We start from the raw sequence: 26,866 nt of genomic DNA, 5'->3' as shown, positions 1-26,866 counted from the left end.
AAGAATAACTATTTAAGTGCCTAATTAGAATAATGTGGAAGTTATTTCAGCAATACTTGAGGTATCTTCAACTCTGACCTCCAGCTATGGGACTGTTTGAGCTTCATTATGCTGCCATAGCTACACTTAATCCATCCCACTGTCACAGAACGTTTATTTCCCACATTTCCAGCCCATTAAGATCTCTAATACAACATGGCCTTCTACAACCACTCCCAGTCTCAAAATTGGTCAGTTTTGTTTATCAAAGACTCCTGACATCTCTGTATTTAGGAAGCAGAGGAAAGACTTTGCCAGGTAGCAGCTGTGAGTTTACTTAGGGCCAGGTAATTCAGTCTGTATCCATGTAGAAGTAAAGATATTCTACGGCTTCATTGTGCCATTGGGGAATGAACCAATATGCTAAGCATCTTGGTATCTCTGGGGAGATTTTAATCAGGCTAGAAGATTATAGGAAATAAGCTAGGTGGCTTCAAGTGTTTTGAAGAAGTTTGTGGAGAGTCCTTGTTCCATGATGTTCCAGAACACAAAGTAGGAATAAATGGGTAGAAAGCACAGCCCAGAATATTTTAGTTTAATGAAATAGTACCTTTCTAGCAATTATATCTGTCCTGCCATGAATAAACTGCCTTTAGTGATAATAAACTGTCTTGGGTCATCTCATGGTGATGTCATCCAAAGGATTCCTACCCCAACTGTCAAATCAGATTATTCATTTGAACTCTGAGAATCTATGATTTTGTGAAAGTTTTTCTCAAAAGCAAACCACAAGGAAATTTGAATTCCATTTTTGAAGGAGAAAATTTTAATATATTTTATCTTATTATACATTTTACCTAAATTACAAAGTCAATAGCCGCAAATATATTCTGCTACAAAGCTTTCTGTAAGAAATATCTCTATAAGAAAATACATCTCATTAACATTTCCTGTAAATAAATTACTTCAAATAATAATTTTGGGATGTACATAGGGAACTAATGCAAAAAACAGATTGTAAATGTGATTGCTATATAGGAAATGTTTGACTGAAATGTTCCATTTTCATGTTGCCAAGCTTATAGAAACCTGTTTGCACAGACTTTGGTTCTTGGATAGATTAGCTTATAATTTTTGTTTCAGCAGACATGTGGAAAAATGTGAATCTTAATCACCCTTGTAAATGTGTATGGGAAGCTGAAATTCTTAATAGACATGCAGGCTCAGATTTAATCTCTACTGGGAAAACTTGAATTTGAAACTGCAGAAGGGGTTTAAGTAAGAGAAAATTAAGGAGTGACTTGCAGTCTATAAAAGAAAAGGTCAAAAGTAATAACTATAAGATAACTTTTTGCTTTATGCTCTAGACATAGATATTTAGAACTGAGCAAACTAAGAAAAGGTAATAAAATTGTTTCAAAGAATTTGGAACTGTGGTTTCTACGGGTTAGCAATATGTAGATTTTACAAGTTATTCCATTTATAGTCTTTACTTTCAATGGCTGCGGAAAACAGAAATGGTATGTTTGGCAAAAAACAAAAACAAAAACAAAAAAAGAAAAACCCAGATATTAAAAAGAGAGATTGGTACAGAAATTTCAGATGGTGCCATTGGCAAGTTAGAAGTTGATGGAGGACAATAGAACCTTAAGATACTACCTGCCCTGCGAGTCTATTTCATGAGACTTCCTCATACTACTTTAGGACCTCAAAAAATATAAAATAAATATTTTGAGGTCAACTAGTGACCTACACAGAACTCATCTGCATAGTAAATATTGTGGTAGCACATCCCATGGAAAACTTCCATTTAGGCTGTGCAGCCTTGGGATTCCATTATGAATAATCAGTTTGTGCTTCAGATACATGATTGACATGTTGCCAAAACCTGGGCACTTGACCAAGTTTTGTCCATTTTCTTTGTGTCCTTCAAGTGCAGCACAAATGTAGATCAGTTTCTGCTTTCAGCTTTTCCTGACTGTACTACATGTGTAAAGAATAAATGGGTTTACCAATCTAATTCTATCAAACACACGGAATGCCAAAGCTTCAAAAAATAACAATCTGTTAGTGTTAATTATGTATCTTGGACATCTTAAATTTTTTTGCAATCTGTGAAATTCAACTCTTTACTATTCACAATTAATTGGGATACTTTGGAAAATAAAATATACTCAAGGTTGGAATCACATACAATCAAGAAAATGTACAATGCCATTCCTTTAGAATGTGAATGGACTGTTTTGTCTTATACTGGTTCTTGGGAATTACCAGTGAAAAACAACTTTTAAAAAATGTAAATAAACAGTTGAAAGCAAAATAAATTTGGTTTTTCCTAAAGGCATTCAAAAAAGCCTTGCAATTATTTTGAGATTATTTGGAAAATACTGACTGCCTTTTTTCTTGTCTACCAAGGCCTTTCACTGAGCCATATAAGTAGCATTCCAAACCAAAAGGTGATTCTGTGTTGCAAATTATCTATGTTCCAAGCTTTCATTTCCTATTTAACAACACTTTTTATGTTAGAGCCTATTGTATGCCAAGGGACTATTTTGTTAAACTATAACTTTGAATTAGAAATATGGCTTTTAGGTTATTTCTATAGGCAATCACCAATCTGAAGGAAACTGATCCTCCAGCACAACCTAAACTCTTGGAAAGTCATATGGTATTCGTCAGTAATTTTCAATATGTGCTTTTTTTTTTTCAGTAATAGCATTTTCACAAACGTGTACATTATTTACATAAACAAGTTGCATCATGGAAATGTATCAGTTGTACTACATTTGTTACCCCTTTCTTATCTGCTTATTCTCTTATCTTTTTTCTCTCTCTGTGATCTCTATATTCTTATCACTTTCCTTATTTGAGCCATTCTTCTGAGATCCAAATCCTATTTTCCACCATGCTATAATGCATTAAATACACAGATTCACAGTCTGCTAGGGATGATTTTGCTCAGAGGTGATCATATTTTCTGACACACGTGGAGTCTGGCTTTGGAAGAATATGTGGCATCTTTCCATACTTTACAGGACAGGCCCTTTGCACAGTCACACCGCTGGAAAATTTCCAGCCCATGAGAGCCCTTCTTGCGCTGTTTGGTACAGACTTCCCCCTGATGGAGCACTGGTTTGCAGATTTTGGTCCAGAAGTGGCGAGCGCAGCAAAACCCTTCGATGCAGTCTGATGATCGCAGGCAGGGGTCTCCTTCATGCCCTGCAGAGATGGTGACCAAAAGATATTATTATGACACTAGGAAAAAATCCTACTTTGCAATCAGAGGTACATACAATACTTTTACTTTTACTGTCTTCCATGAAGTTATCATTTATGATGGAAAGTCTCGGATTTCTATCACTTGACTCTCCCTCTAATCATGTCAATCCATTATTGTCTATTTTGATTAGTTGCCGTCTGAATATCAAGTTTCATGAAGAGCTAGGACTGTGCTTTGTCTTCTCTTTACTTTGGCATGGTCTGCTCTTACATATTTCTCCGATCATTTTTGTTTATGAGGTGAATGAAAAATAAATAAAGAGAACTACTTTCAAGGAAATTAACGTGATACCTTCTTGGAAGGTGTAAATAAACTGTTTCAAGGAGAATGCTGAAATTCTCAGTGACGCCTAAAAGCCTGCATCAGTGTCTAGCCAGGAGAACAGAAACTTAAGACGGAAGATGTTTAATGCAGAGAGTAGGCATGCAGGTGGTAGCAGGGCTACGAAGGACCAGAGGATGGTAAAGCAACAGAGCAGGAAGCCACTACCACATTCAGAATGGAGGATCCAAAGGTGAAGGTCATGTCAGCATCTGGGGCCAGGAATCGCTAGCTGGGACTGGAATCCCAAAGGCCCTCCGGACAGGGGGTCTAGTACCGTTCAGTCTCTAAAAAGTTGTGAGTCAGAGTAGAGTAGAGAAAGGGCAGGCAGCTCCAGAGTCAACCAAGAACCCATCATTTAAACATGTGGAAGAACAAATCTGGATATTTAATTCAGAAAAAATGGCCAAGTCAGCAAAGAGCAAACACACATCACAGCTGGGTTGATGTGTCACCTATATAAAGAAGGGATCAATAAACTTCTCTGTATTTTTGCCAGATTGTATATATTTAGGCTTTTTAGGCCATATGATCTGTCATTTCTCAATTCTGCTGTCACAAAAGCAGACATAAGTAATGCCTACATGAATCAGCAAGTCTGTATTCCAGCAAAACATTGTTTTACAAAAACAGGCAGTAGGACAGACTTGGCACACAGGCCATAATGTGTCAACCCTGGTCTAAAGGATTATCTGTCATCTCAGAAGGAACCAGTCCCACTGTGGGAAATGGACACGACCCACTAGCCATTGTCATAAGAGTTCTTCCTAGTTGCCATCAGAAAATTACACATAAAACTATATAAAATTATTAGTAAATTTGAAACTGTACTGTGACATAGCCATCTATTGGAATAAGGAAGGATACTCGTGTAGTGACAAATGCATGTGAATTTGGTGGAACAGAAATAGGAGACTGGGTAAAGACATAGGTCTTTAGGGAGCATAGACAAGGGATAATTGCAGAGGAGCTGTCAATCTTTTTTAGCACTATCCATGTCAACATTACTATTCCAGATCTGGCTAATAGGTCAGGTATTCTATAGCACACTAGCTCTGCAGAACATAAAAATGTGGGGAAATGTTTCTGTGGTCAAGAAGCATGGGGACATACGGTGTTTAAAAACCTTATCCAGTTTTCCTCATTGCTGGGTTTCTCAGAGCCCTCAATATACCAATTATATAAAGTTCCCAAACTGGGAGATGCATTATTACAAAACTCTTGAACACAGCACACTTTTATTTGCAGAATGTCTTAAAGGAGTGATATTCCACAGAATACACTTGAAAGAAGCCTCTTTTAAAGTTAGATGTATTTCATGCCTTCAATGTTTTACTATTAGTATATAATTTCATGCTTTCAAATTTTACTGTTAGTGATTAGGCTTCTCAAATATTTTGATGCAAGTAAAGAGATTTTATGACCATATAATCCTACTAGAAACCAATTATTTTTGATAAGTTGGTCTATAAATAGTGTATTACATGGTTGTTTAGTGAAATAAAATTTCTGTAAAGGTGATAAAAAGATTCAAAAGCTTAGGAATGTAATCATATGACTGCAAACATTTAAAGGGAGGACTGTTTAGAAAATGGCATGATTGATCAGGGGTGCTGCAGTTTTCATAATATATATTTCCTAACAATTTCACAGCTCTTAGAAACCTCCAGCATCCTAAAAATTAATAAATTAGTAAATTCAGTTAAAATCTTACCAACAAAGTAACTGGCTGTAATTGGTTTTTCTAAAACCAATGCAATGAATTATCAATATTTTAATTCTACTTCTCTTCAAACAAGAAAAAGTAAGCATAGAATTACAGATTTCCTACCTTTTATGTGTGACATCTTAGTGTGTGGTCTTCCTAGATTTTGCCATCCCAAGTCGTGGTTTGAGTAATGACCATGGTTTCGATCTCTATGTCGGGAGCCATCCAGAGCTGGGATGTGAGGGGTTAAGATGCTCTCAGTGACAGGGATGCAGATGCCTGGAGATAGCGAATAAGTGATTAGACTGATTCAATTCTATAAGTCCGATGCTTATACAGCCATTGTGCTGATGTGAGGTATGACGCTATCTCTTATCTATTTATCTATCTACCTGTCATCTATCTATCCTCTATTCATTCAGCTATTCTCTTATTTACATAAATAATATTGAATCATATTACATAACATGAAATAGAATTAAATCTCTGAACCTAAGTCAGGCTTCCTTAATTTGAATCTCGTCTCTCTCAAGACCAAGTGACTGTGGGCAAAAATAGGAATAAAAATACTTCATTAAGTTGTGAATACATGTGAAGTGTTTAAAATAATAACTTAGTATTAAATTAATATTAACTTTTTGTACTTTTAAAATGTCTGACCAGATATCCATCTGCAGGATTCCGTTTCCTTTGTTCATCAAAAATATAACCTTATTCTACATTGTAAACATCTCTAATGGCATGAGGTCTTCTTCCCTTCACCTGTCCCAGGTACTTTCAATAGGACTCTGCCCAGAGGTCAGGAGCATGTATACAGCCAGAAGTCTGATTATCTTGGTTTATATGACTATGTTTATGTTTCTGATCACCTTCTGTAATTTTTTAATGGTTTTATCCTGTGTTGTCCTTGAATCATTGATGAAATGATGATGTCATTTCACCATTATTGCTGAATTTTCTCCCTATAAATTCATTGAGACTGGGTGAAGTCATGTTTATGGAAAGGCTGAGGAACAGACTCCTGTGTCTCTGTTTGGAGGAACCACTTACTCCTTCACTATGAGTGTGGTGCAAGGTGGGGCCTTTAAAAGAAGACACCCTGAATATAAGAGTCAAGGTATGGACCTGGAAGGACTCACCACCGAATTGCTAAATCACAGCAGGTTCTTTGCTCTTCTTGCATGTATTAACTTAGATGCTCACATAAAACACTTCAGCATGGCAAATCCTAGATTGCCATAGAATATAAAATGTAGAAATAGAGCTCAGAGCCCAGGAAAACTAGAATTGGGGAGGTAATCCAAGTAACTATACACCTATGTAAACCATGATCCAATCCCTGCCAATTTGGAAAGGCTCCTTGCATTTCAGGGGTCTGGGTAAGGAGAAGGTAGTTGAATTAGCTAGACGTGCCTCCTACATAAAAAGAAAGAGGCCTGTTGACACGGAACTAGATCTTTACCATTATTGCAGCGGGTCCCGGGACAACACATGCCATCTCTATGGCAGCGCTTCTTTTTCCTTCGACACACCATGCAGGCCGAGGATCCTTGGTGGGGACTGTGGCAATATCTCCCAATTTCACATTCCTTATCACTGCTACAAGGGTAGGCCTGTCAGAAAATGCAACAACAACATCAAACACAAAGTAGATTAGATTCCGTCACACTATGAAAAGTCCGTGCAGAAAATTATGGTGGGAAATACATCACAGTATGTTTCTCGTCAAAGGAAATGTGCCATTGAGATCATGTCTGAGCACAGATCCTACATAGAGACATTTCCTTCATCAAGGACCCTATAAATATTGATTGTTGGTGGGGACAAAGATAAGAGTTGATGCCATTCCAGTATTTTTGAAGACACAACTTTGGAGCTGGGATTTATATTTTGTGTGAGTCCGTAGAGCTTTTAAGAGTAACTTTGGGGGCTCAGAAATAGTTGTAATTGTAATAATGACACTGATTTATGGTGTAAGTGAAACAGCTTCACTATTCCGTTTTTCCTCTACTAAATGGATGAGAAGAAGTTTAAATAAAACAACAAAGGACTGTGCTAGAAGCTAAAACACATCTCCTGCCTCATTAGGGAACAAATACATTAAGAGTGACTCTCCACAAATTCTACCCATGAGGATCATGGCAGAGAACCACTTCTAGAACTGTTTGAGGTAACTAGCTATTTGGCACAAAGAAATCAAGGAGCAGGATCCTTATTCCAAATGCAGGAGGTGAGCAGCAGTGGGGTTCTGAGTGGTAAGGGAAATGCTCAACTCCAATGGCATTGTGTTCTCAGGAAATGAAAAGGAAGGCTCTTTATATACAAAAAGAGCCCTAGGGCCTACAGCGCCTTCAATTTATACACAAAGGACCCAGTGTCTCCATTTCTTACCAAGTGAGGCTACTTAAACAGTACCCTAGATGATCTCCCAAAATAAAAATACATGCTCCACTTATGTACTCCTTGCCTCTTGGAAGTGTTCAGGACACTCAAAATGCCCCTGTCTGCAGAGACGGAGTTGAGAAATTGAACTGCCATGCCACACATCAAACTTCCTGATATTTTGAAGCATGTTGACAGGGAGACTTATTTATAAGTTGTTTTTCTTTTCTTTTTGTAGTTCTTTCCTGTTTTCAGAGTAATGGATTTTTTTTTTTAATTGAAAAATACAAAAAGTAAAAAGAAGCTATGTAGTTGTTTTTAAGCCTGCCTAAATGGTATGAATGCAAACCTATGGGCTAAAGTTCTCGTGACTCTCAAATAATTAGAGGGATTTGAGTGCTTTGCTTATGAAATGAGGTCTGGTGACCTAGGCCTGCATGCATTGTCTAATTCTTTTCCCTTTTTTTCTCCCTCTCTTAACTCTCTTCCTCCTGCCTCCCACCCTTCTACTATGTGTGGCTACATTCAGTGTCCCCATGTTTTTTGTTTCCATCAGATCTTCATCAGCTTAACAGAGGAAATAAATGTGAAGCTGATATGTAAGGTTGAAGACTACATATTCGACGGAGAGGAAAATACACTTTCAGCTTGATTACAAGAGGAAAATCACAAATTTCGAGTTGCAAGCGCTTTTGAAGGATTATATGGTGGTCATGTTTGATGCCTACATTACAATTGTAGCCAAATAAAGCTATAAAATGAATTTTCATATTATTGTCCCATTCTGGATCTCCATCATTAGGCTTAATGGAGAATCTGAATGAGGTTAAACTCAGAATATTGGTCCATTTTTCACGATTCCAAGACTGATGAAAACAAAACAAATGTCACTTCCCGCCTTGCCACACTCTTTCCCCCAAGCACTTTACTCCCTTCACAGTTAAACCCATTAATTTTAAGTGAAATACAATTCACATGTTTCTGATTCATTTACATTTATTTCATCAAATTGTTTTGCAAGAAACATTTGATGTCTTACAAGTTTTTTTTCTTGCTTCCTTAAAAATAGGTCATGCTCTTTCAATGGAAATACGCATGTGTTACCTAAAACATCATGAGCAATTTGCAACACAAACAACAAATCTTCAAGGGATTCTGAATACAGAATAATACTTAATTCCATCCCTAAAAAAAAAATAAAATAAAAACAATAGTCTATAAGGTAGCAAACACATTGTTTGCTAAAAATAGCAGTTCATTTTGCAGAAAATTGTAGAAGATACATCATTATTGTCCCATTCTCAGTTTGTGGGAAATGGGAAATGCTTGAAATGGAAAATATTTGATGCATGGCACACCTGGGTGGCTCAGTTGGTTGAGCATCCGACTCTTGGTTTCGGCCCAGGTCATGATCTTAGGGTCATGAAATTGAGCCCCACTATTTGTTCCACACTCAGCATGGAGTCTACTTTAGATTCTCTGCCCCTCCCTCTTCCTCTGTCCCTCCTCCCACTCTCTCTCTCTCTTTCTAAAATAAATAAATAAAATCTTTTTTTGTAAAAGGAAATATTCGATGCAGATGATATTGCAAAAAAGTCATATGTATGTATGTATGTCCTCTGAACGGGATCACAGTCAAATTCTCACAAGTATTTCCGAGGAAAGCTTAGTTGGTCTAAGAGATAAAATATGTTAGAGGAAATACAGTGTTATTATGATATTTTTGTAGTATTATTTTTGTAGTTTTATTTAAAGCCAATTTAAATAGAAATGACACAGGCAGAAAAAAATGCAGAATTTTATGTGATAAAAGATTATCGTTAATGTGATCTTGCACTTGAAATGCAATCCCAGGACATAATATTGAGAGCAATTCTTTGACTATTGAAATAAAATTTTAATAATCAAAATGCAAGTTTATATTATATGGCATCTAGTATGCTTATGAAACTCCTTGCTCCAATAAACAGCATTCAAATATGAATAAAGTAAATGATAAGACAAATTGATTGAAGCAGGTCTTTGGGAAAGCAAAGAAGACAGGAGCGTTCACCTTCTGAAATCGTGGTCTCCTAAACCAGATCTACTCAGCCATATAACTTCCTTTGGCATAACAATTAGCAATAAAACACAGAACATGGGAAAATATGGATCTAAACCATTAATAGCAGTTCTCATATTTTCAGCCTAATACATTATTTTTTAATAAAGAGCTTTAAATAAGACATTTTTGTCTCAAGGATGAGTTCTCTGCAGCTTGCTAGTTTCTTCCCACATTTTCCCCTTAAAATGTCTGGAAATGCTATCATAGCAGGCAAGAGAAGAGGGAGGTAGCCTGCAAAGGAGGGAGAGAGAGAGAAAGAGAGAATGGAGAGGAAGTACGTGGTTAAAGTAGTTATGGATGATTCTGAAGTAGTGAAGACCGTGGCATTAATAGGCCACTGAAGGGAATTATACACATTAATAAAAGTGCCATTCAGAAACTTTCCCATAGAAAAATCTTTATTTTCTGCTTACTTTAGCCTCAAAAGCTTGTTGCTTTTCCCATCTGATGAAGGTTTTATGGCATACAAAAAATAAATTTGAGTATCTTAGTGTAACTTTCCATTTAACGAAAGCAATAATATGCTTCCCTATTACTTATTTGTGTAAATTAGTAAGAAGACCAATTTTTTTACTTGCTATGGCAATTATTAATAGTGAATTTGCATGGTTCTCCATTGACTTGTCTAGATGAACAGTCTGAGGAAAGGTGACATTGGGCAGCATGAGCATCCAGAATACTTGCCTTGACGCAAAAATCATTCATGACTTAGCCTCAGTCACACTTAGGAGATGGGTTCATTTGAGATACCTAATAATAGCAGATGATGGGTCATGAATTAAGAATATATGAGAGCTGTCCATGATCAGGCCAAAAAACAAAGAAGTTTTGCCAACCCCTTTTCTAGGCTAAAAATAGAATGATTTCTGTAAATAGCAACACTAGTTAGACATGAACTAAAAAAAGAGTGAATGCATTGGACACAGCTTAAAAATAAAGTCCATCAAACATGAGCATTTCTTTTTAGTATAAAGGATTTTTTTTATATCCATTCCTCTGTACTAATGTTGAATCATTATTTAAATTTCTAGCAATGAAATAAAGAGAGCACAAGTAACTTCTGCAGATAAGTACTATGTGCTCAGAAGCAGAGAAGGTGGGGATTCAGGGTCCTGCCCTGGCTTTCTGGCCTCCCTACAAGGTATGGTGATGAAGAGAACTAAATCGTGACAGTCTGAACCACACATAGATAAGGGGTTTTCAGTGCTGACCTGTGTGCCAAATTCAGAGATGAGAAAAATAAACTTGGCCACTTCTCTCTCTAGAAGCCTCCAAATACCAACAACATGTCCTGGTGCAGCTGTTGGATACAGAGAATACTGGCGGACAACACGGGAAATACTGTAAACAACATTTTCTCGTTTCATTTCTCGACAACAGTTTTGTGCCCCTTAAACTCAATGTAATCAGAATTACAAGTAAAGGCCCATCATGCAATTAGTGATAATTAAATAATATTCTAAAGAATGAAATAAAATGAAATGTAACTCCATCTTATTTGAACTAATTGAGCCCCTCCATTTTTTTTTCAATTATTCTCAAAACTGCAGGGAGAAAAAGACCTGCTAATTTAAGATTAAGATTCGGGGTGAAATTTATTTTAATTTTTCAGGGCTGCCCATTGCTTTAAACATACAGATGTGATGATGACAGAATCAGACCCCTAAGAATAATGACACAGAAAAAAATTGTTTTAGGGATCTCAGCAGCACCAGCTACTGAACAAAACTTTGGTCACAGCACAAAACTTTGGTCACAACTAAAACCTTAGTGTAACTCCTGAGTTTTCAAAATAATGACCTTGTTCCTGTTTAATGATGAGGAGAAAAAAAGAGAGAGAGAGAGACATCACATAGTGTTCATGTGGGCTGGCCACCCATCCGGATTCTTGCAAGACCGTCCTAGTTTTGTTGTTATTGTTTTAATCGGGACAATCCTTTGTCCCCGCAAGCACTGTTTGTAACAATCGGAAGTTTTCTGGAGCCAGAAAAACATCATCAGCTGGGCAGGCAGAAGAAAGCCTGCAGGGGGACAACCCAGCTGTGGGAATGAAAAACATTCGGGGCGAGTGGATAGAAGGAGGTAGCAGCAAAGGGCTGGGGACTAGCATGTCTGGGGTCTCAAAGAAAACATAGCAGAAGGTTGACAATTATTGGGAAATTGACGCCATCAGACTGGCTTCCCCTAGGTCCTTAAAGAAAAGATTAACTTCTCTTGCTCTGACGTTCCATATGATAGTTCTCTGTTTCAATGTCTATGCAAGGTTTGCTATCCTTTAAGGTGGTGATTTCAGAGTCAAACCTTAAGACTGCAGCTTCCAGAGGTGTGGGGGCATAGAACTCAATCTGGCTAATGTGTGGTTGTATACTACATGCCAAAGGCTGTGCCATGGGATCTTTCTCTTTGTTCACAATTACCTATAGGGGATAAGGGTGTATCCTGGAGGATTCCTGAACATAAGGCCAGGATCCATTAAACTGGATGGGAGAAGTTCAGATAGTTCATGATGTTCCAGATATGTGCCATGGGTTCATTAAGGCGGTTGTTTGGTATTCATTCAATATCCAATAATTGTTTATTTATTGGATTTATTTATTGAACATTTATTTATTTATTTATTGAACACCAGCTGCAATCCAGACACAACCAGTTCTGTGATCTACAAACATTTTCCCTGAACCATCCCTAAAATAGTATATATCCTCTCATACATTTGACATGTAAAATTTTTCAGCATAATTTTAGTTTGTTTTATGAATATGTTTATAAGGTGAAATTCACAGTAATTTGACATGATTAAAAAAATAGCTTTTACCTACCTGATTGATTAATGCATACTGATTCTACAATAAGTCACAACACAGCCATGGATATTTTTCTTAGAAAAATTGGTTTTAGAAAACGTCTCGTTAACTCTTAAAATATACAAGTCATCACAACCCTGTATCCAGAATTTTCCAGCCAGGACAAAGCTTCACTTTTAATGACAAGACAAGGAAAGATGTGTTTAGGATATCCTAATCAACCTTTAAGAACATCTTTGTTAAAACCAAAACTGCAAATTTTACTTTAGTCTGTCATCTATAAAAGGTTTTATACTGCTGGTTAATGCAGTATATCAAGATTTGGAATGCATGACGATTTTGCCTTTCTTTCCACATAAAATGGCAAAAGACTTATTGTAAACACAGGCACATTCCCAGACAACTTTAAGAAAAAAAAAATCATGGGAGTTAAGGATATGGAAATTGATTTCCTGAAAACAATTCATGCTGTGCACACCATGGAAAACCTTTGAGTACCTTTTCCACATATTCATTTTAGGGCTAGGGTTGTTAGATATTTGGTTTTTGACATGGAAGTCCAGAGCTGAGAGAATTCTGCTCATGCTGCCTGGATCATAAGTTAGGAAAGATGGATCTCTGCCAGTGGTCCATTAACTTCCCCAGTGTATTCAGAGAGCCTCACTGAAATCCCAAGAAACAATAATTCTATGAAATCAAGGCAAGGTCCTCCCTAAATTGGTTTTTTCTGCTTTGTTCTCTGTATCTCATTAAGCTGCAAGGAGATTCCTGGGAATTCTCTACTTTGAACACAGAACACATTCTCATCTGTAACATGTACATTGTTGCTATTGATCATGGGGCAATGGGCAAAGCCAACTCTTTCCACACAGTCTCAGCATCTAGAGAAATCAACACCTTCTAGTTTGACTGATTTTTTTCCCCTTGTTTTTGACCCATTTTCCCCTCATTTGGAATAGACAGGACAAAAATACTTCTGTTCCATGTTCAAAAAGCAGCATCTTGGGAGTGTTTTTGCAGCAATTCTTGGAGCCCTTTATCCTCCACATATAATTATAAAAACTTTTATAATTTGGCTATTGGTGGAGTATAATTGCTCTAACCAAAGCAGAGGAAGAAGCCACACAATTTCAAGTTTTTGTTTTTGTTTTTGTTTTTTCAAAATCCAGGCTTGAATGTCTACGATATAAAATTTTCAGTGTAGCATTACACATTTTCCTGACCTCATGACCTTCAGAAAGGTAACGTGGTAGGAAGAATTTTGGAGTCATACTGCTGTTTGAATTATTCACTGTTTTAAGTTACTTAACAGAGTCTCAGTTTCCTCCTAAGTAGGACTGATATCATTCCTACCTTCCACAGCGTTTCCCTACTTACCTAATCTTTAAAATCTCACGGGGTTTCTTTAAAAACTATTTACTCACAGACTTCTTCTCACAGAGAATCTAATCTTCTTCTCACAGAGAACTGGATATGATCCAGGAGTCTGTATTATTAATAAAATACTGTCCTGGTGATCATAGATAAGGTAAGATAGGGAAACACTGCTCTATAGAATTACTGCAAAGATTAAGGATGCCTCTTGTATATATCTCATACAGAAAATGTCTGGTCCATATGAGATATGGACTCAATATTATCTTTCAGATAGACATGGTCTAAGTGGAAAATTGGTTCCCTGACACATGAATCTAAGTAAGAGATTCACTGACAACTATTTTCCGACAGCTTCATCTTTACTCCTACTATGTAGCCACTGTGCTTAGGAATAGGCTTGAGAATTTCTGAAACTATATGGAAAAATAAAGTAACAAATAACAAACACACCAGTGCACTTTGGGAGAAACACAGTGTAGCCTCAGAGCTGTCAACACACGCATTGTGGCTGGATTGTTTCGTATCCTCATGTGGTATACACCTGTGTCTTGTTGGCAATACACAGCTTTGCAGTTTTCTTTGCATCTTGTATCCTGTGGGTCTTACAAAACAAGTACTTTTCCTCCCCATATCAAGTATGATAAATAGAAGATGTGTGTTTTTATTTCCTATTTCTTGTAGAGCATCAAATTCCCTTTCTCATGAAAAATCATATTCAAAATTCAAATACTGAAGCCCGGGTAGTTATGAAAACTTAACATACTTTCAAATTGTTGTTTATGAAAGACCTTCCTTACAATTACAGAATAGTCTGTGTTAGTAACTATTTCTGAGCCCAAGTGTAAACACTTGGGAATTTTAGATGTTACATGAGTTTGAGCCATTTTTCACTTGTAATATCATGGTTTATAAATGAGAATAAAAATCCAGTGAAGATATAGGTTAATGAGTGTGTGAGTGCGTGTGTATATATGCACACACAAACATGTTTTTTTGTGTGTGTGTACAAAAGTTATCCAATGTATTACTTCAGAAAACCCAAGAAATGTATAGCAGAATTTACCCATGGGAAGGTAGGACAGAGAACTGAGAAAAGAGGAAAATTTTAGTTTCCATGTGAAGTCCTTTAAACATTTTCTAATTTGCACTAGATGCCTATATTATCTATAAAAATTATAATTTTTAAAAGAATTAATCTCATGAGATTCAGGGTAAAGTTTCTTATTCCTTGCTAATTTATGTTTCATAGTTTTTGTAGTAGGAAGGTTTGGAAGAACTTGGGTTTCCTAGAGGCAAAATTTCGTGCAAGAATATCAAGAATCCAGACTGAAGTTTCTTAATTAAAAATTTTGTGTTTTGTTTTATTGACATCACCTTATTAGCAGAATCAGACTCTTAGTATGTTTAAATTATATATAAACAATCCATTGTTCCAACAATTACTTAATTGAAGTATATTCAATTACTTAATTGAAGTAAAGTTATTCATTTAATATAGAACATCAAACTATATACTTCTCCAATCTCATTTAATTCTCTTCCATCTCCACTAGGAATTAGGCTAGACTAATAATCAAATGGTCACTTGCCACATTGTATTCTGATTTTGAGGAAACAGTTGATAGAAGCTAATAAAATTGAAAAGCTTATTCTTTTATGGTTGGGAAGATGGAAAAGTGACAACAAAATATAATCCTCAATATTCATTTGTGGTGAAAACACTCAGTTCTTAATTAAGAACTATTTTAAGCTCTGTATAAATATTGCTTGAAAATATAAAATGTTACCATTCAAATTTAGAGTCATGAACAAGAAGGCGGGCAGCATCATTTCCCTCAAGATGTGCTGGGAAGAGAAGCAAGGACTTGAGAAGAAGCATGGCCCAACGTGATTCTCCAGAGGGTTGGAGCAAGAGCTTTACTAAATCATGACAGACACAAAGATCATCTTGACTAAAAATATTTTGATTAAAAAAGTGGGATACCCAGGTGACTCAGTCAGTTAAGTATCTGCCTTCAGCTCAGATCATGATTCCAGAGTCCTGGGATTGCCCTGCATCAGACTCCGAGCTCAGCTGAAGTTTTCTCCTCCTTCTTCCTCTCTCTCTGCCCCCCTCCCCAATCCATGCACTTGCACATGCTCTCTCTCACTCACAAATAAATGAATAAAATCTTAAAAGAAATTATTGAAAAAGAAAGGGGAAAAAAGTAATGCAGAGGTGGTTCACAAATTTAACAAGAATACTGCCTAAATAACTCATCTATTTCTGTCTCTGCCATGTGGAAGAAAATGTGTGAAGTGTCTTGGACTGGAGTCATTAGGACATGACACACTAGTGACATATGGAAGGACTAAATACAAGTTACATGTGCAGCTGGGGGAAGGACTTTAACTCCTGAGCTTTGGATAAGCCAACTTATCTGCTACCAAAAGAAAGGAATGGAAGTCATTTAATCCATTATTTTCCCATCCCAATTCTTTCCCATTTCCCAGCTTGAGTCCTTCTCTAGTTATCTCAAGCTAATATTTATATAGCCTATAAAACAGGTTAAGAATCTGTACCCCATGCCCAGGTTTCATTTTGAGTTTTATGGCATGTTCAGTTAATGGGACAGGCCTCACATAGAAATTCACAAGAGGAACACACTAAATAGACTCATATCATCATTTCTGGGCTCCAAAGTTCAGGTCAAACTGTGTTGGAGAGAGCTGGAACCAGTCTCAGGTTCTCTAACAGAAGTGTTAAAGCATCTGGGGAGAATAGTTGCCTGGCTTCCTGATGGATGAAATTACAATAGCTAAGGCTACTCATTTATTTCAGATATTTGCAAGATGATTGGCTTCAAAAGCCCCAGCTTGGAGAGTACTTTTATTTTTAGGGTCTGATAATAGCAATTATGTGACCACATGTTGTTTATTAAAATAAAATGTTTTTCCAAAAAACAATCAATATCTCAATACACACGTGCTCTTACTTACCAGCCTTCCACCCCCATGAACTAATTTAAATTCTTACTGTGTGGAAGAAGGAAGAGAAGGTCAGCACAAAAGGACAGAGGAACTTATTCAAGCTAACAGCGTGGCATAAAGACATCACTCATTGGCGTATAATCTACTTCTATCGAAAAATTCTATTTAAATGCTTTGTTACAGGATTGGAAAGGGAGGAAATTATAAGCCAGATGACAGATTCTTTGGTTTGTGTGACCCTAGTGTTCAAATATCAGCCTCAGAAATGTGGTACATCTTGTGATGACATATTCAATGTGTTAGTAATCCCAAAGAAAACATATTGAAGACGTTGGTCCCCCACGCCACCCACATCCCATACATCTGCTTTGCTGTGGTGACCAGCACATTCTCCACAGTGCAAGGGAGGTCAGATGATTTGTAACTAGATGGAAAAAAAAATGAAATCCTGTCTCCAGTTTTAAGTCCCTTCCCCTCCATCCCTCTGTCCTTCTAGCCTGTGCAACGAGTATGCTCCTCTGTATTTCTGCTCCTTCCTTTGCTGGCCCATGTTCATTACTATGAATCCCCAGATGTACTGGCATTGGACGCTTTTTAACACCTCTGTGTCTGGCTCACATTCCATACTCTGTGGAAAATACAGGGCTTTAAAATGTGAGACAGGGGAGGGAGGGTGGGAAAGAGAAGTGGAAAACAACTAGGAAAGGGAGGACCACCCCCGCAACACACCTGGCCCCGAGGACTTGGGGGAGAGCTCTACCACCTCAGTACAACCCCAGGGCTATTGGATTGTCAGAAGTCTAGGTGAACAAATGGAATAGAAATCACTAGCCCAATGGCTAATAGAGTTTTTAGACAATTTTGCTAGGACTGATCTATAATACTATACTTTTCTTAAATTTTGTTTTCCCTCCCATACAATGCTAAAAAGTTTCCAGAACTATGTTTGGAATACTATCTGAAATCTGTCCTGTTTGTTTGTTTGTTTGTTTGAACTGAAGGAGGCAGCTGTGTCACAGTAAAGAAGAACAGAAGACATTTCTGTTCTTACCATGACATATGATTGCCATCTCCCTTCCCAGCACTTGCACTACACATGCCAGCTATATGGGGCTACTTGCGCATCCGTTAGCCATACTCCCTGAGGACTAGGCATTTGCACACATTTCCTTTTTTTATGCCAAGAATACCTTTCCTCCATTTACTTCACATCCAAATAAAACCAGCTCACTGTTCAGAGACTCTATTAAGTAACTTTACTTTGGGAAAACCTGGGCTGGCTCCTCACGTCCAGCTGATTTGGATGTTTCATTTTATCTGCTCCCTGTTAACACCTCATGCTTATCTATACCATGATATAGACTATGCTCTGTTCTTCCTCTGCCTTCTTTATATTCTTTGATTACAGAAATCATCTTTCACCTCTGTATCCTCAGTGGTCACACTGTGCCTCGAATAACAGCATTCTGCATTTTGCCTAGTAATGAATTAATGAATGAGGTTTTGTTGTAAAACTGTTTGGAAATTTGTACCACAAATTGATAAAAATGCTCATATAAGTATGCATCCACCAAACGATGGTAAAAAAAAAAAAAACTACAAAAACTTGGAAATTATATGGTGACTTTTTCGTATATATTTTGAAATGGATTTTTAAAAATCAGCTACATTCTACATAAACCACTTCTCATCTAGCACTGTATCCCTAAGGACATCAGATGTGTTTCAGAAGAAAGGAGGGTGGTTGATAAATAATTTTCCAGCCAGCGACTTGGCTTTCTATTTTATGTGAAGCCTCAGACTCACATTTTCAAGTACAATCAGACATCTTCTTTATATTACATTCCTGTAGATGATATTTTTCACATGTAAATTATCTAAAATGAAAAGTAGGCTCTTTCATTTCTAAGTGGTGTCAATGGTCTCTGCCAGAACGATCATGCTAACCTACTGGTCCTTCACAGCACTCACTCTGGATCTCACCGCTTCTAATTGTCCTCAAGCAATTGTTTAAGTCTATTGGTGGCTTGGAAACTATAACTCAGCACTTCTGAGGATCAGATAAAGCTGGTGACAATCCATCCTAGATGTTTCTTCCTAACTTTTCTTTGCCTTTCGCTCTTACTACTTTTCTCATTGGTGGATCATATTTGATAGTTTGCGTAGTGAACCCCACCTTAATGACATATTATTGCAAAGAAGCAAGAAGGTGAGAGAGTAGCTCATGACAGCTTCCTGTCAACATGTTGGAGGTACACAGGTGGAATGCTAAGTGGATTCCATCTCTTGATACACCTTAGTCACAGCACTATAGCAACCAGTATATAACAACGAAAGTAATTTTTCCAAGTGCGTGCCTCATGGAATGCCCCACCAAAGTATTTATTGGATTTCTGACTTGTTTATGATCTTAAACAAATTGAGGAAACAAGGTTCTCACCAGCCAAGTTAAATTAGTTAAGTCTCATGAGCATGTCAATTTTTACCAGAAATCATGGACAATGCCTCTAGACTTTAACCAAATTCATTTCAAATCATGTCTATAGTTCTTATACAAACCCATCCAGCTCCCTCCATTGTGTCCCACACATCAGAATTTTAGAGACACCTGTACACTTTTCACACCCACTCCCAAGTTTAAAAACTAAAAGGAATTTATGAAGGCCTTTATTCAGCCTAAGCTAGGTCTGTATTTGGTATTTGAAAAACCATGAGATGGGCCTATTCCCTGGACAAAGAGGTAAGAAATAAAAACTCTACTTTCTAGGTTACATTTTCTAGATTAGATGTTTTCTACATGGTTTGAGTCTAGGCAGGAATGTCACTGTGTATTTTACAAAGCTGAGTCTCTGTCTGACTCCTGTACAGTTTAGCTTCCCAGTCTCGAGAATAGAGTCATTGGATCCCCTTATTCCATAGAAAGAGGAAAGACACAGCCACACCTGGGCACAGCAGGTATCAGACAGGATGGATTATGGGCTGACTATAACATTTCCTGGGTTTAAATGAGATCACCAGGACTTCATTCACACAAGCAAGTCAAGTTGTTTCCACATTAACATTGGATGAAGTGATTTTTATTACAAAACCCAGTGCACTAGCCAGGCTCTTTCTGAGGGCAGATCAAAAGCATAAGGACTGGTCATGTGCTGCTTTTCATCTCCTCTCCTTGAGCACAGCACTGTCTAATACACACTGATCAAATTCTGCCTGGGATTTTAAAGAGGATGGTCTGGAAAAGTCAAGAATAAGCTCTTGAAGTAAGACTGCTCAACCCACCGTAACAAGGGTTGGAGCTATGGTTTTGTAAATGGTACATTGAAAACTGTTTACCACTTGCAAATGATGATTCCAAGAAACATTAACATGCCTTCCTTACAGAGACACATTAATAACTAACAGCAAATTTGCTAAAAAGTCCAGTTCTGCTTTCTGGAAACCTTCCAAAAAGAAATTACAGCTCTTTGAAACGCAGTTTCACAGAATGAATCAGTTAAAAGAGTAATCAGCCAGTTACTGATTATAGAATAATAATTAATATCAATATTTAACAATAATCATACATAGAGCTATTTGTCTTCAAAGTAGCAAACTCCTTAAGTATTAACAAATTAGTTCTCTCTGTCACAACTGCCAACATATGTTTGGAGAACTCTAGGGAGAATTTTATTTTACATTCTGTTCTGTTCTGATACTATCTGCAGGGCGATCTTTCCACGGTTAGATAAACATGTTTGGATGTACAGAGATGGGGTAATAATGCACATCTATGTCCTGCTGTCTGGCTAGTTCACTGCTGAGTCCTCAACCAATACCCGATCAAAGGCAAAAATGTGTTTCCAGTGATAGAGCTGTATGGTTTTCATTGAGGACAGACTTTGCCGAAAATAAGACAAAAATTGTCTGGGAATTTGGGTGCATAACCTGGGTGTGGTGAGGATGAGCTTTTCGCATTTCTCACTAAAGTTCAGTAACTCTCCACATAACCTCAGCCCAGCCGTGGAACCTTAAATCCATCGTCTGACCAGCCAAAAACACTCCTCCTGCGAACAGATGCCACAGTGGCTAGAGCTACTCTACAAACTGCACATATTTTCGTGAGACCCTAAAAATAACAGGCTCCTGGAAACTACAAATATTTTGCAGATGTGCTTTCCATCCAAATGATTTCACAAGTTGCCCAGGTACTTGATCGGTATGCCCCTTTATAAATGAATGAAGACCATTCTTCATTACAAATCACAAATTTTGATGGTAATCACCTCTTGATAAGTTCCAAAATTGTAAGCACTTGAGAATTCTATTAACTGGATATTTCATGATTATAAGGAAGTGTTGTTAATTTTTAGTTCTAATCATAGTATTGCACTTATTTTAAAAAAATATTTCTTTTCTCTTGGGGCACCTGAGGGGCTCAGTCAGTTAAGTGGCTGACTCTTGATTTTGGCTCAGGTAATGATCTCAGGGTCATGAAATCGAGTCCTGTTTTGGGCTCCACACTCAGCAGGGAGTCTGCTTGGGATTCTATCTCTCCTTGTCCTTCTACCCCTCCCTCTCCACCCCCACTTTCTTTCTCTCTAAAGTAAATTAAAAAAAAAATTAAAGTTCCTTTAAAGAAACAACTGAAATATTTGTGGATAAATAATATAATATATAGGATTTATTTTTAAATGCCTTGCAGAAGGTGGAGATGAGTTGGACAGTGAGGATGAAGTGAGATTATGCATGAGTTTAAAACGACTGGACTATAGGATAAGCACATGGGGAGAGTCATTCATACTATTCTCTCTACTTTTGTCGACATTTGAAATTTCTAGTAGGGAAAAAAACTTAGAATTCCTCTAAAGTAGGCAGAACTCTAAATCTAATCTTCACAGAGCAGCCAACTCCAGGCACCATCTGAAATCCCTTGGTTCCACAGAGAGCACAGACAGCATCCTGACAACATGGAGTCAAAATTCTCTCCTCCCGCTTCCAACTTCACCTTGGAGAGGCTGAAAAGGCAACCTCTGATAAGGCTGCATCAGGCTACCAAGACCCCCCGAGAGCGTGAATAAACTTCTGAGCTTCCCTGAACTGGACTATTCACAATTTACTAAGTGGAGGTGGCTCTGCATTCATTGTATTAATGAATGAGTGCTCCAGCTCTGAGGTTCCAGTCTCCAGAGTGAAAATTAACCCAGGAGTTCACAGGAAATCACTCATTCCAGGCCATTGCCATCCATTGAGTATTTACTACCGGGCTGCTAATGTAGGCACCTTAGGCGGTTAAAGATACATACGATGTGGTTCCTGCCCGTGAGAGAATCACAGAAGGCAGACACAAACCATTGCTCATGTAGCTGGTCACACCCAGGTGGTAATAATACATTCTCAGGCCATCTTTTCAGGGAGCACACAGGAACCCCATTATCTTAGAAAAAAAACGACAAAAGGAAAGACTCGGTATCAGACTGAGGGGACATTTTCTAAGTACCTAGAGTGTCTTAATTGTTTGGTTTTGATTTTGGAAGAACTCGAATTCTATGTATAACCTGGAGCTGTAGAATTGTATCTCTTGATACCAGCTACATGGGTTTCAGCTGGTGTTTCCCTCCACCTACCCCAAGTTCATCCCATGACAGCTGCTTTGAGAAGTATTATAAAGATAAAATGTTTTCTTTAATATGCCACATTATTTGGCAACCCTTGCTAAATGTCTAATTGAAACGACAGGGCTCTCTGTTTTTCAGGAAAAATAAAAGTAGCTAAGAATAGTTACTCTCTGAATAGCCTTCCCACAAACTCACATCTGTAGAGCACCTTCTGGTTGGCATGGAGCCTTCAAGCACATTTTCTCATCCGACAAGGGAGGTGAGTTGGGTAGGCAGTTCTTAAAAAAAAAATTACTGATGTGAAATTCACATATAATAAAGTTCACCATTTTTAGATGAATAATTCAGTGCCCTTTAGTACATTCACAGTGTTGGGCAACCACTACCTCCATCTAGTTCCAAAATATTTCCATCACTTCAAAATACACCCCTTCCTCCCCAAACCCAATAAGCAGTTTGGTTTGGCATCACTAACTTCTGCTTTACAAGGGAGGGGGGTTACTCAGATGCTGTTAAGTGACCTCCAGAGAGTAAACGCCTGGATACAGAACCCTGACATTCTAACGCTGTGCTCCTTACCAGAAAAGTGGTTCTCAAACTTCAGCCTACGTCAGAATTGCCTGGAGGATATGTTAGACCACAGATTGTAGCACTCCAACCCCAGAGTTTCTGATTCACTGAAGTCCGGGGTAAGGGCTGAGTTTTCGTTTCTACTAAGTTCCCAAGTGATGCTGATATTGCCTGTCCAGAGCCCACACTTTCAGAACGCTGTGCTACGCTGAGTTGCCTAGTGTCCTACTTTCTAATTTTAGATTTTGCTAATTTCAAACAGGGATGTTATATGTTTAAACAAAATAGGCTAATAAGAGGTATCTGCTTTCTCTGCTTCACAGGCTGGATGAACAGCAAAATTAAAACCTGTACTTGAAAGCACTCTGTCAGCTTAAAAATGACCACGTAGATTAGAATCTTATTGCTTGCGGAAAATCAGTCCTTTTTCTTAATTAGCAAAGCATATTATCTCTTCCAGCATGCCCAAGAAACTATGAAAACTGTGTGAAGTTTGTGCTTCCAAAATGCCAGAAGGAGAGGTACCTCCCATCACGGGTCAGACACAGCATGCCTGGTATAGAGTAGTTGTTCATTGTTGAAGTAATTAGTTTCAAAGGTGTGAATCAGTATCAAAAGTAAGAGGGCTTCCTTTAGGACGACTTGAGGCGCTTCTAAATACAGGGCTGTATAAGCGCCCAATGTTCTTGACACGTGGACAGAGCTTTATGCATAGGTTAATTCCTGTAAAAGTCAAGTTTCATGCCAATATCATAGTCTAACTGCACTGAAAGGTCTTACAGGCCCCGATTTGAGCACCCCCTCCTCTCCTGGGTCTCTGCATCATGAGTTGATGCCATCGTTTTAGCATCAACCCCAAACCACTTTCTTTGCCTGCCCCTCCCCCATGCGTGTACATGTGTACAGATGACAACTTGTAATACAGCCAACTTGTATTCCAACATCTGCCTACCAGATCTGTGCACGCTCTCCTGGTCACTTAGCTTGAGGTTGGGCGAGGGGGAGCATTGCAGGAGAGTAAACGGTAGAGCTGACAAGGTCTTGTTTCTAAAGTGCTGGGATCCTTTAATCTTCTTTCTTCCTTTGATGTCTGAGATTTCCTTCTTTATGCAGTGACACTGGGACTAAATGAAACACCAGGAAACCATTTACTAGTAAAGGGTGTGTGTTACAAACACCTGCAGAGCCCATGGTACCAGGTGACTTGAATTACCCACACATTTCTAGATCTCTGCTCTGTGGGTGGGTGGCTATTTTGACTCTTTTTAACTTTGGGGGAAAAGATGACAGCTCTGGTCACACTGCTACGACTTCTATTCATTTTCTGTCCGTACATCAAATAACAGTACAAACAATTGGGGGAGAGAGGGAGAAAGCCGCCTTTGTAGCTCCGATGAATAATAAGCAGTTGTACACGTAGAATCTCTGTACAAACAGTGTTTTGGCTCAAACAAAAGAGATAATATTGTGGTCCAAGTAGCTGAGGGCCAGGAAACTAAAATCTGGGTTCAAGTCCCAACCGTCATTGGTTAGCACATAGACTTTGCACATATCACTGTGCGCCCCTGGTTTGCCATCTGCAGGATGAAGGAAATCACCTTAAAAATTTTTTTTCTTTGTTTTTTGTTTTTAATAACCTAGCTGTTGCAACTAACAAAAAACTTACCCATTTCCCAGGGCAATTTGTCTTTAATCTCCTTTTTATTTTTTTCATTACAGAAATAATATGAGACCTCCTTTTATGGTTTGTTTGCACCTAGTAAAACTAGATATCGAAATAGAACATTTGATAAATGCATAACAGCATCATTGTTAACACAGCCTGGCATTACAAAAAACTTCTAATCATAGATGGTATTTACTGAGAATTTACTACACAGTGCTCTCTGTGCTAAGTGCTTTACAAGCAACAACAGCCACATGAGGATCCTGCAAAGCATAAACCATGGCTTGGATTGCAAAAACTTTGACAAATGGATTCCAAATTGGAATGTCAATGAAGTCCCAGTCGATACATATGTTTTGTGAAAATCCACATAGGAAGGGGTGACTGTCCAGATTTTCAAATAATGCTGCAAATGCTGCTCCATTTCTTCACAGCAGTCTTCCCCATATCAGTATGTGGCAAGTCTACAGCGCAGTGGTCAGGCTGAAAACCTTGGAGCCAGCTTGGATTCCTGTCTCTTACTCCTAACTTCAAATGTATCAGCAAATCCAGGCAGCTCTATCTTCAAAGAGTTTGTAGAACGCAACCCCCTTCTCGCCATCTGCACTGCTGCACTCTGCTCTGAGCCTCCCCTCTTATCCCTCCAAGCCAGAATTCCTTTACCCACCTCATTTCCAACACAGCAGCCCTAGTGGATTTGTTGGAATGGGAGCTAGATCCTGTCAAGTGCTGGGAATCACTGTCTGTGGGCTTTGCATCTCATTGGGCACAACAGCCCAAGCTCATTCTGTTTGACATGAGCTTGCCCTGCGCTTCTTTCTTGCTTCTCACCCCTTCCTTGGCTCACCCTGCTGCAGCTACACTGGTCTCCTTGCTATTATTCCCACACACCAGGCATCTTCCAACTTGGGGCCCAGAACTAGCTCTTTTCTTTGCCTGAAAGGCTTCTCCCCAGAAGCCGCATGTCAGACACCTTCCCAACCTTCAATCTTTGCTCAAACATCACCTTATTATTATTGAAGCCTTCCTGACACCCCACTCTACTGGTCTCTTGCCTCCTCTACCACTTTATTTTCCCCTATTGATAGCACTTCCTACCTGCTGGCATGCTATCTAGCCTTAATGTTTACTTGTTTATCATTTCTCCCCTCACTGAAATAGAAGCATGATAAAGGCAGGGATATTTTTCATTTGTTTTGTTTATGACTGCATCTCCAAGATCTAAGAGTATATCTGGCATAGGATAGATGCTTAATCAATGAAGAAATGGATATATTTTCTAAACACAGTTTTCTACATCTAGCATTAAAGAGGTCCTTTTCTCCTTCTCACTGCCTCTTTGAGGCCCCATAGACTCTCCCTCTCCCAGTTGCTTTTCCTTTCTTCTATAAAACTTTGCTCCCCCCACCAGAATAAATTGTGTTCCTGAGTTTGACTAGTGAGAGTTTTGTTAAAAAGAGATCATGTCATTTTTATTTCTTCCCACCCACTTGCAAATTTTCTTTCCCTTGAGAAAGAAAATCTATTAAAAAACGAATCTCTAACAACGTTCTTTCTTTCATTGGCAGATTTCTTGGAAGAATGCTTTCCACTTGTAGTCTCCTCTTTCTGGTTTCGTGAATCATCATTTAATCTGAAATCTGATGTTACCAGCATGCAGAAACTCATCAGTCCTGGGTATACTCACACCTTCTAACAGCTCAGTTCAAGGCAACGTTCTCTACTCTCTCTGGACCGGATCTGCCTTTATAAACTATCATTTTCTCCCGAGATTCTGTCACACACCAGTCTGGTTCTTCACCTTGTCTTGCCCGAGTCCTGTTCATCCTCTCACCTAACACAGTAATTCTAAACAGTCCTGGCCTCCGACTTTAACTGTTTGTTTAGGATCTTGTACTACAGAGCCCTGCCCACATCTACGGCTTCAGCTCTCTTGTGCAGATGGCATTCTATACCATAATGACTTGTGACTCCAGACATTTCCCATTCACTGCCTAACATATTCTGGATCTCTTCTGGCACCCTAAGTGTTGCGAATTTACATTTGCATTCACTAATATTCAATCGATACCATTTCTTCCTCATGACAATCCCATTTCTCCTTAAGCATC

The 26,866-nt window shown here is 38.2% G+C and overlaps 1 protein-coding gene across 1 annotated transcript in view; it reads right to left on the bottom strand.

Annotated features, from left to right (window-relative positions):
• Positions 1-782: 782 nt before the first annotated feature.
• The window catches only part of DKK2 (dickkopf WNT signaling pathway inhibitor 2), a 102,252-nt gene continuing 76,168 nt past the window's right edge, over positions 783-26,866 (bottom strand). Inside the window, exons 2-4 of the mRNA XM_082728587.1 lie at positions 6,751-6,901; positions 5,412-5,567; positions 783-3,198 (exon numbers count right to left, since the gene is read on the bottom strand). Coding sequence (XP_082584713.1) covers positions 2,948-3,198; positions 5,412-5,567; positions 6,751-6,901 — 558 coding nt within the window. The 3' untranslated portion in view covers positions 783-2,947. The remainder of the gene's footprint in view (positions 3,199-5,411; positions 5,568-6,750; positions 6,902-26,866) is intronic.

This window comes from Mustela nivalis (genome assembly GCF_964662115.1).
Source record: "Mustela nivalis genome assembly, chromosome: 4".
NCBI classification, from domain to species: Eukaryota; Metazoa; Chordata; class Mammalia; order Carnivora; family Mustelidae; genus Mustela; species Mustela nivalis.
This window is presented reverse-complemented; position numbering and strand designations above follow the sequence as displayed.